The following is a 9,926-nucleotide window of genomic DNA, read 5'->3' as shown; positions in this document are numbered from 1 at the left end:
AAAACTTTGTTATGTGTATGTATGCACATTTATGTGTATGCAGGTTCATGTGTGTGCAGATGAGTGTGAAGGCCAGAAGACACCCTCAGATGTCTGAAAGAGAGGGAGGGAGAGAAGCTTAACAAGACATTATCAGACCAAATGACACATCACAGCTCCATGTCCAACATCTGATGCTCACAATGTTTTCATCGAAATGAAGCCAAGGTTGAGCAGTCTCAGGCTGGCTCCCCTCAGCTTCCCTCAGCAGACCCTGCTTATTCGTGGAATTCTTAACATCCTTGAACCCCCACTGTGTCTAGATTTGCAACACGATATGTTTCTGTCATTTAACCCACTCATTTGGAGCACTTTTTTCTTGTGGCCCCTCCCCATCACAGCTTCATGCAACACAGTCTCAGGAGCTCCTTGGAGAGATCTTGACTTTATCACACACTGTTTGACCTCCCAGCCCTCTTTTAAAATCTTGGTGGAGGCTTCTATGACCCAACAACTCTCTCATCAGTCGTGCCTGAAATGGCAGCATCACTTAAATTATCATGTATTTATTTGCTGCCTCTGTGCCTCAGGCTGGCCTCAAACCCCGGATTCCTGAATGCCTGGGTTACTGCTCTGCACCACCACACCCAGCGGGCAGCCTGGTCTCCCACAGGAACAAGCCTTTGAAAAGGCAAGGAGAAGGAAGAGTGCCAGCATGACAGAAGCCCTGGCCTTTTGTTTTAGTCTCCTAGGGCTACTAGGAAAAAGTGCCCAAACCCAGTGGATTGAATGATGGAAATGTGTCGTGTCATAATTCAAGAGGCTAGAAGTTCAAAATCAAGGTGTTAGCAGTGCCATGCTTTCCCTGAGGACTTTATAAGGACCTGCTCCATGCCTTCCTCTTTGTTGCCAGCATAGCCAACAAGCAATGGCTTATGTCATCACCGCAACAACCCTGTCTCTGTCATTGCATGTCGTTCTTTTTGCCTTTCTATCACATGCCGTGCTGCTCTGTGTCTTTGTCTATCTGACTCTGCTCTCATAAAGGTTACATTCAAGGGTGCTATGAATACTTCAATGTCTCTTTTAGAAGACACAGTTCAGCCTAGAAAACTAAACTAACCTTGTGGTATAGATCACATTTGTTTGTTTGTTCGTTCGTTCGTTTGTTTGTTTTTCCAGACAGGATCTCACTATACAGCCCTGGCTGGTCTTGAATGCACAGAGATCCACCTGCCTCTACCTCCAGTCTTCTGGGATTAAAGGCATGTGCTTTGGTATATCCTTTTTCATTAGAAACAAATACCTACATCCAGAGGGAACAATTCATAAGCTATGAACAATACAGGGTGTGGATCCACAAGAGTACCAGAGACATGCAGAGCAGCCCGGCCTGTGTCCTGCAGTGATGCTCATAATACAATGACACAGTGAACTAATCAGACTTATGTCCCATCAGCGATAATCAGTGACCCATCAGACTTAAGTTCAAATGAACAGAGTAATTAGGAAAATTAGGTAGCAAGTATCGACATCACTTTGTCTTAAGGCAAGTAACATTACTCCAGAAACCACTGAACTTTGTGAAAGATACAAAGACATTAGGAGACTCTGTCAGCTGCTACTCTAGACACTTCTGAGTGGACCAGGACCTAATGAGGTGGTCACAGTTCATGGTTAGTACCCAATGTTGTAGAGATCAGATGTAGAGTCCAGGTGTCCAGTTCACTGTTGTTGACTCAGCTGAGTCACAGATTTTTACCACTTGGAAAGCCCTCTTGTCCAGCAGTGTACAGCCTATGGACCTTTCTGGAAGGATGTTGAGGCCTCATTGATCATTTCTTACTTTCAGGAAGATAATAGCCAATAAGATAATGTTTCTCAATGCCTGCCTCATTGAAGTAGGGCTATGATTGTGGACTACCAGTTAGTATGAGAATTGTGTAGACAACACTTGTTAGAACATAAACGTGTGTGTGTGCCCATTCATAGAGATGTATGCATGTATATTTATCTATTGTATTCATATAAGAATATGCATATATAACTATTATTTGCTACATGTATATAGTTAATGATACCTAAAACGAGAATGAAAATAAACAACAAAGATAAATATTTAAGTAAACCACATATAACTTTTAGTTAAATGAATAAGTTAAAAAGTCATATGCTTGTAGTTTGTATATTTGTGTACTAGAATATTATGCATAAATTCAAAGAAACTGGGTGGCTGGATGTGGTAGAGCACTACTATAATCCCAACACCCAGAAAACTGAAGTAAGATGACCACAAGGTCAAGACAGTATGGGATACATAGAATTGGAACATGTTTCCTTGAACACAAAACAACAAAGATTAAACATGTGTAAGGGCCAGGCGGTGGTGGCGCACGCCTTTAATCCCAGCACTTGGGAGGCAGAGCCAGATGGATCTCTGTGAGTTCGAGGCCAGCCTGGGCTACAGAGTGAGTTCCAGGAAAGGCACAAAGCTACACAGAGAAACCCTGTATAGAAACAAACAAACAAACAAACAAAAAACATGTATAAGGAATTGGGTCAACAAAGAAAGATGTCAAAGACAACAATTAAATCAAGTTGCAAAATAATAATGTACTGGCATGAATACACTATATGCAAAAGACACACACATACACACACACACACACACACACACACATACATATATGCGCGCGGCGGGGGGGGGGGGGGGGGGGACTAAAAAGGGCATAAACCCAACAGTGAGTACCTCTCAGGATGGGCAGTAGGCTGAAAGGTGCAGGCATGAAGAATAACTTTTGCTTTGTTTGTTTGCTTGCTTGTTTTGAGACAGGTTCTCACTATGTTAGCCCAGGCTGGCCTAGAATTTGTTGCAGTCCCCTGCCTCAGTCTCCAGAACATGGGACTGTAGACCTCCACCACCATATGCATATATTGTGACTTTACTTTTTACTCTGTTGTTTAGAATTTTAGAATGTGTAGTGTTAATATAGTGGTGTCTAACTGAAATTATTTTAACTTTTGATCATTGTATTTCCTGTGAACATCTATAATAATATGTTAATAACAGGGAAAGCTGCTTGCATTGACAAATTATGTATCACACCCGATGAACTGATTGCTCGCCTGGGAGAATTTGGACAGTTCTGTCCTGTCAGCCTAGCAGAATCTTATGAATTAAATGATTGTTCTATAACTAACAGCATGGAATTTGCAGCAGAGTTCAGGGGACACTATTATAAAATGAGTTCCAAGGAAAATCTAAATGTAAGTTTGTTTCTTATATAAATATTCATTAAGGAAACAAAATGACTTGTCTTGAGTTCCATCAAATGAGAGGAACAGGCACCCCTGGGGACACTCAGAAAATTGGGACCAATAACCACATCATTGGAACCTGGGACTCTGTGATCACTGAGAAACTCAAGGATAGCCCTGAGACTCCCCCACCCCTAGACATATTTAGAAGGTTTTGGTCAATGATGGGTCTTAGGTAGCCTATCAGGCAGGGAAAGCCAACATTTGAGTCTCACCAATGGAGGAGGTATGAAGCATCTGGACTCAGTCTACAGAAAGAACCCAGGGATTGAACTTCAAGGGATAAAGGAGTAAGAAGAATAAAGCAAGAGCTTGACTGATGACCATACTTAAAAATAAATAAATACAACACTAGAATTTCCCAGTTATCCCTAGCATCTTTAGGGATTGGTTCCAAGACACCCCGCTCCAAGAGTGCCAAAATCTGTGGCTGCTCAAGTACAAAGGGGGTAGCATTTACATATAATCTAACCTTTACCTACCCTCCCACATCCATTGAAATACTCATAGATGGCTTATAAGATCTAATACAATGTAAAAGCCTTGTAAACAGTTGTCATGCTGTATTGTTTAGGGAATTTTGAAGGGGAAAGGGCAGACATGTTCAAGTAAAGAGCTAGTCTTTTTACTGGACACTTTCAATATGAATCTGAGGCCACAGAAGCCATGGATATGGAGAATAGACCACTTGTACCTATGGATTCAAATGTCTAACCATATATTGATTCCAATATTTTGATGCCTGAGATTTGATGATAAACAATGGTTTGTAACTGACAATAATGAAACCTAATCTGAACATTTTATCTTCCACCAAAGAATAATTTTAATTTCTTTACTGGGGGTGCTGATTTCTTTCTGCTCGTAGCACAATAATCACAGAATTTTAAAGCCGAACTCACGTGTGATATTTCATGCCTTTGCACTCTACAGAGCAACTACTGACCTAGAGAATCCTAAAGAGCACAGGGAGACTGGCAGCTGGCTAAGGACTCTCCAGCCCTTGTCATAGAGTAGGAACTAAAAATACACTGTGGTTTTGAGTAAGAAGAGACCTTTGATTGCTTGGGATTCTTATCTCGAGGACTTCTTATAGGAGAAGTTACAGTAACTTCTCTCACATGGCTTGAAGGGCTGCTGTATGGGAATTGAGCAGGAGGGCCTCCAGGGATGTCTTGATTAGTGCGTTATTGCTCTTTGAAATGCTCTTGCTGCTGTACCTCTTTCCTTAACAGAAATTCCTGATGAACCCGGAACTGTATGTACCTCCCTTGGCACCTCATCCGCTCCCGCCTGCCGCCATGCTCCCCAAAAGGCTGACCCTGTCAGAGCTGAAGAGTCGATTTCCTAAGTGTGCTGAGCTCCAAGGCTACTGCCCAGTGACTTACCTGGACGGAAAACAAAGGTACGTCCTCAGATTCCCAGGACAGAGCCACGATTCTTAAAGATTTATTTTTATTCGTGTGTGTGTGTGTGTGTGTGTGTGTGTGTGTGTGTGTGTGTGTGTATGCAGGTGTCCATGGAGTCCAGAAGAGGGCATCTGATCCCCTGGAACTAGAGTTATGGGCAGTTGTGAGCCACCCTGCATGGGGGCATGCTGGGCACCCCAACTCCCATCCTGCTCAAGAGCTGCAAGTGTTCTTACCCTCCGAGCCATCTCTCCAGTTCACAAAGTAACAGACTTATGCTGATTACCTAGGGAAATGTTCCTTTCTTCCTTGAGCTGCAGAAGTAGAAAAATGAAACATTTTTGACATTTTATTTATACAGTACTACATATTAATTATACAATATTAATTACCAAGCTACACATATTAATTACACAATGGTTTTTTTTTTTTTATTTTGTTTTGTCTTGTTTTTTACCTTTCAGATATGAAGCCCTGGTGCCTGGTAACATTCAATACGCTGCAGAGTATCGTGATCGAATATTTATTTGTGAGACTGAAGAAAAACTCCAGAAATTTTTGAGGTGAGATTATTCATCGATTGTAAATATTCGTTATATTCTATGTCCCATCTACTGTGTTTGGAACTGTGGGGAAAAAGGGAAGGAAAGGGAAAGGAAGGAAAGGGTTACACAAAAACACATACACACACACACACACACACACACACACACACACACACACACACACACACACGGAGTGCGGGGAGGTGAATAAGTACTGCCTTGTCCCAAATCATAGGGCTCCAGAACGTAATATAGATTTTTAGTACCTGATAATAAGAGAATATTATAGGGCCCGAAGGGTGAGGAAGGGCCTAGTACTCTGGCATGACTGGATTGTCTGAGTGAGATCCAGGAATGAATTAGAAAAAGGGATAAAGGACCAGATGCCAAGCTGATGAGCCTGAGATCAGCCTGTCCCTGGGGACCCAGGAAGTGTAGGAAATGACATAGAGGCAGGGCTGGAGGAGGTGAGCAGGTAGAGTACAGAGGTCCAAGTAAAACCACCAAACAGCATTTAGACTTGACCCCACGAGCCACAAACGTCTACTGCCTGCTTCCAAGCTAGGTCAGTGTTAGAATCAATTGTGCTTAGGAACGAAATCTCCACAGCATGTCAAGAATGGGTTGGAGGCAGAAATGATGTTTAGAGATGAATAGAGTACTCCTAATTGAAATCTGAGGCATGTTGGTACTCACACCCTTAGGACATCCTCTCTGCCACTGGTCACCCCTCCTGCCACCACCACACACAAGGCAACCACAGAGGTGGAGGAGAGGAGGGGTAGAAGGCTGGGATTGGGGCGAGAGAACCTTCTGGGAAGCCCTGGGAAATGAAGCCAGGTTAGGGCTGACGTTCCTGTGAGACTGAGCTGGTAGCCCTCTACTGGGGGTCTTGGCAAGGGCGTTTGGGCGGGAAGTAGGGAGCCTGGAGGGGTGAATGAGGCTCCAAGGCCTGCCCGTAGCCCAGGGTTGACAGAGCTGCAGCGGCCAGAGGGGAAGCTGCTCAAGGAAAGTGAGCTGAACCAGAAGCAACAGAGCCGGTGGGCACTGCTACCAACTGCACGCGCATGAGCAGATGAGCATCTCTTCCGCCAGATGCTCCTGGTTGTCACATTTAAAGTCAAATCCCTTCAATTGTTTTGATTGTAAACAGTCATGACTGATTCCAAAATAGTGAGAAGAGGTTATGTAAATAGAGCCCGTCCCTTAGCTTGCCGTTTCTAGTGGGGCTCAGGTTTGAAGAAATGTTATTGTAAAAAGATGAGAGATGGTACTTGCTGGAAGAGATGTAGGATCAAAGGAGAGAAGGTGAATTTGCTCTTATTGTTCATTTTTCTTTATTGTCTTGTCTGTTTATATGTTGTTTCAGGTTTGGGTTTGGGGAGATTTTGTCTGTTGATTGGTTGGTTGGTTTGTTGTTGAGACCAGGTCTTACTCTGTAGCCCAGGCTGGCCTGGAATGCACTCTGTAATGCAGGTTGGCCAGTTTTTGACTCCTGACTTCTGGGATTACAGGTCACCACATTCAGGCTTTCCTTACCGTCCTTTATTCTTTCCATGTATATCTGTATGTACTTATTCATCTGTTGGATGTCTTTGATGACTTCATTCCATACCCACCACTTACTGTGAAATCCATCAATCACGTGCCAGTTTTGATGCTGCTCTTGATAAAATTGCCTGATCTCCTTGATATTTTTATGGTACTTGGAATTCCTATAAGCTATAATCTGTGTGCTGTTGTGCAGTGGATACGGTGTACTAAGGAGGAAACGGGGAAGGGTCAGAAAAGCTGTTGAGGGCCTGAGACATCCCCTGTACAGATGACCAAGGTCACCCTGTTCCCACAGTTCCCTCATGAGGAATACCTTTGCTCCATCTTCTTTTCTAGCAGCAACCGTTTGAAGATCTCCTTGGATGGCACCTCCAACTCAAAGATGACCATGGGAATGATTGACCTTGCCTCCAAGATATTCATCTGGTTTGTGGTTACCGGGTAGCCATCAATGACCACACTAACAGACAAACAGAAAAACACAATTTCCACATTCCTTTTCTCTCACCATGCCCTGATGTCTTCTAGAACAAATCTCTGTCTTTAAGTGCTCTTAGGCCTTCCATTAAGACATCGGTAATTTTTGTGTGTGTGTATTTTCTCCTTTATCTTTCCATCTTAACCCTCTGTCACCCTAGACTGTGAGGTGGGCAGTACACATGCACACAGCTTGGAGAGTGGAGGCAGGAGGTCTGCATTCATCTATCCATCTGCTCAGCACCGCACAGCTAGGTTTTGGTAGAATTTGATAGACACACCTATTATACCTTGCAAATTGTGTATTCCTGGTGTTATAAGCACAAATAGCAAAATGAATGTAGGCAGGCCTAGATTAAAAACCATGCCTTGGTTTTTAGTAAAGTAGGAGAAAATTATATTTAACCCTTAGAGTGGTTTTAAAGATTAGAGAGCAGGTATAAAAAGCAAGTAGAATAGGGTATGGCATGGACTAGATGCTAAGTAAATAGTCATGTGTCCTCTGCAAGGAGCTACTTTGTTTTTTGTTTTTGTTTTTTCGAGACAGGGTTTCTCTGTAGCTTTTTTTGGAAGGCTGTCCTGGAACTCGCTTTGTAGACCAGGCTGGCCTTGAACTCACAGAGATCTGTCTGCCTCTGCCTCCTGAGTGCTGAGATTACAGGCATGGGCCACCACCGCCTGGCTTAGGAGCTATTATTCTTGTTGTAGAAGAATGGGGAATTTGTGAGGGATTTGGAATGGGGAGTTTGTGAGCCCCCCCCCCCCCCACGCATGTGAGCAGAAGGTATGAGAATTACAGCCCAACAGTCTGAGGTAACAAGATTGGATATCAAACTGAAAGGAAATGGAAATTTTAAAAAAATTCAGAAATTCTGGGAATGGCCTGATAGACAAGGCAGCATGCTGGGCATGTGGCTGGTGCCATCAGTAAAGCTCTATATATCCTTAGTGACAGGGCGCACTCGCCAATGCCCAACACAGTGCAGGCTCTACCTACAAGTCTCCCAGCAGAGATGATAAGCCACCTCATTGTAGAAAAGTCTGCAAGAGGGCAACATTTTATTTTATTTTTTTAAACAGAGAGTAGTTATTCTTTACACTGGGAAGGGTCACTTGAGTGGGGAAATGAACCTAGGGTAGATGAGCAGCCTGCCTTCATCCTGGGATTAAGATGAAATAAGCCCATGATTCAAAGGAAGTTGCCCTTATCGAGGAAAGCTAAGGCCCAGGGAAGAAGTAACTCAGTGTGGATACGTCCCTTTTCCCAAAGGCTGTCACACCAAGAAATGGTAGAAGCTGTTTGATGATTTGACTCAAAACCACTTGCAAAGAAGAGGCAGAAGGTTCTAAGTACACAATGATTTTGACTAAGCCAGGAGATTCTAGTTTGGTGACTTGGACCCAAGACCAGAGAACATCGGGGTTCACTGGGATGTGACCAATGGCTGTAATGGACAAGAAGAAAGGTCATCAGAGGAGAATAAACTCATGACAAAGCCAAGTATTCATTGTTCCTGTTGGAATATAGCATCACAGGAGAGGCACTGCTCCCTATACAGGGACCTGGGCCTGAGAGGAACCACGTTCACGGGACCACATCATCTGAGAACTAAGGAGGGCCCTCCCATCATTTCATGGGGCAGTAAGAACTATTGGGGCCAAGAGGTCACAGTGGACTGTGTAGGAGATGCTGCAGGGAATAATGAGGTCTGTGGGCTAATCTGCCATTAATTCAAGCCATGAATCTTGACAGAAAAAGATAATGTTTCCAAGTACGTGCTCAGTCTGAGCAGGAGATCATTCTCTTCCCCTTTACAGGCACTCTAAACCCATCTCCAAGACCTTTTGGAAAGAACTACAAGCAACCTTACAGTTACTCCCTTTGTCCTTTCTTCTGCCCGACTCACTTACCCTATAGTATTGCACACACTCTCCATCAGGGAAAGATCCAAAGCTTGAACAGCAAGTCCATCAGGCACTGTCATGCCTTTGTGAAGGTGCCAATTTATCATAAGTGACAGCTCTGTATCCGGGTGATTGCTTAACATGCTACGCAATGCATCTCCCACTGACAAGCGTTTTAAGCCATATTCACTTACAAGCTTTTTGGCAACTGGAAAACATAAAATGTGAAGCCTATTTGACGTCACACATTCATCAGTTAACCTTACTTTTAGATTCTGACTAATGGCACCAATAGCAAGCTTATCTTCACATTCTTCAAAGAGTTGTCAAAGTTGTGAGCAGTACTTCAGGTTTGTGACTTTAAAATCTGGCTAATGAACCAACTGGGTTTCCTTTTTTTTCTTTCTTTTTAATAATTTATTTTTATTTTATGTGCATTGGTATTTTGCCTGCAGGTATGTCTATGTGAGTGTATCAGATCTTGGAGTTACGGACAGTTGTGAGCAGCCATGTGGATGCTGGGAATTGAACCCAGGTCCTCTGGAAGAGCAGTCAGCACTATCTTCTTTTCTTTTTATAATCAAACCAATGTTTAAGCAACTAATTGTTTCTGCATGATGTAGAAAATTGGGGGAAGCATTACAGTAATCCTGTGTGCATTTGCTATTTAGTGTGCTGTCAAAGATAACAATGTAAGACCCTACTTGATTGGATCAAACCATTCCCCAATCCATCTGTA

General features: G+C 43.2%; 2 protein-coding genes across 2 annotated transcripts; one reads left to right on the top strand and one right to left on the bottom strand.

Annotated features, from left to right (window-relative positions):
- The first annotated feature begins 2,845 nt into the window (after positions 1-2,845).
- Positions 2,846-5,273, top strand: LOC118575539 (adenylate kinase 9-like). Its single transcript, XM_036176042.1, has 3 exons — positions 2,846-3,246; positions 4,533-4,702; positions 5,171-5,273. Exons 1-3 carry the CDS (start codon positions 3,037-3,039, stop codon positions 5,271-5,273), a joined length of 483 nt encoding a protein of 160 aa, XP_036031935.1. The 5' UTR covers positions 2,846-3,036.
- An 858-nt stretch (positions 5,274-6,131) lies between these two features.
- Positions 6,132-9,395, bottom strand: LOC118575540 (adenylate kinase 9-like; the record flags this gene model as incomplete). The annotated part of the gene is made up of 4 exons (XM_036176043.1): positions 6,132-6,250; positions 6,791-7,011; positions 7,119-7,265; positions 9,194-9,395. Coding segments are annotated over 4 exons (689 nt in total), but the record flags the coding sequence as incomplete, so codon positions are not given.
- Between the last annotated feature and the right edge of the window lie 531 nt (positions 9,396-9,926).

Source organism: Onychomys torridus, unplaced genomic scaffold, assembly GCF_903995425.1.
Source record: "Onychomys torridus unplaced genomic scaffold, mOncTor1.1, whole genome shotgun sequence".
Lineage (NCBI taxonomy): Eukaryota > Metazoa > Chordata > Mammalia > Rodentia > Cricetidae > Onychomys > Onychomys torridus.
This window is presented reverse-complemented; position numbering and strand designations above follow the sequence as displayed.

Bases quoted from the DNA above. Each gene is read 5' to 3' on its own strand.
- LOC118575539 (XM_036176042.1), top strand. From the start codon at position 3,037: ATGTTAATAACAGGGAAAGCTGCTTGCATTGACAAATTATGTATCACA. The intron at 3,247-4,532 runs GTAAGTTTGTTT...TTTCCTTAACAG, and splicing joins GTTCCAAGGAAAATCTAAAT to AAATTCCTGATGAACCCGGA. The intron at 4,703-5,170 runs GTACGTCCTCAG...TTTACCTTTCAG, and splicing joins TACCTGGACGGAAAACAAAG to ATATGAAGCCCTGGTGCCTG.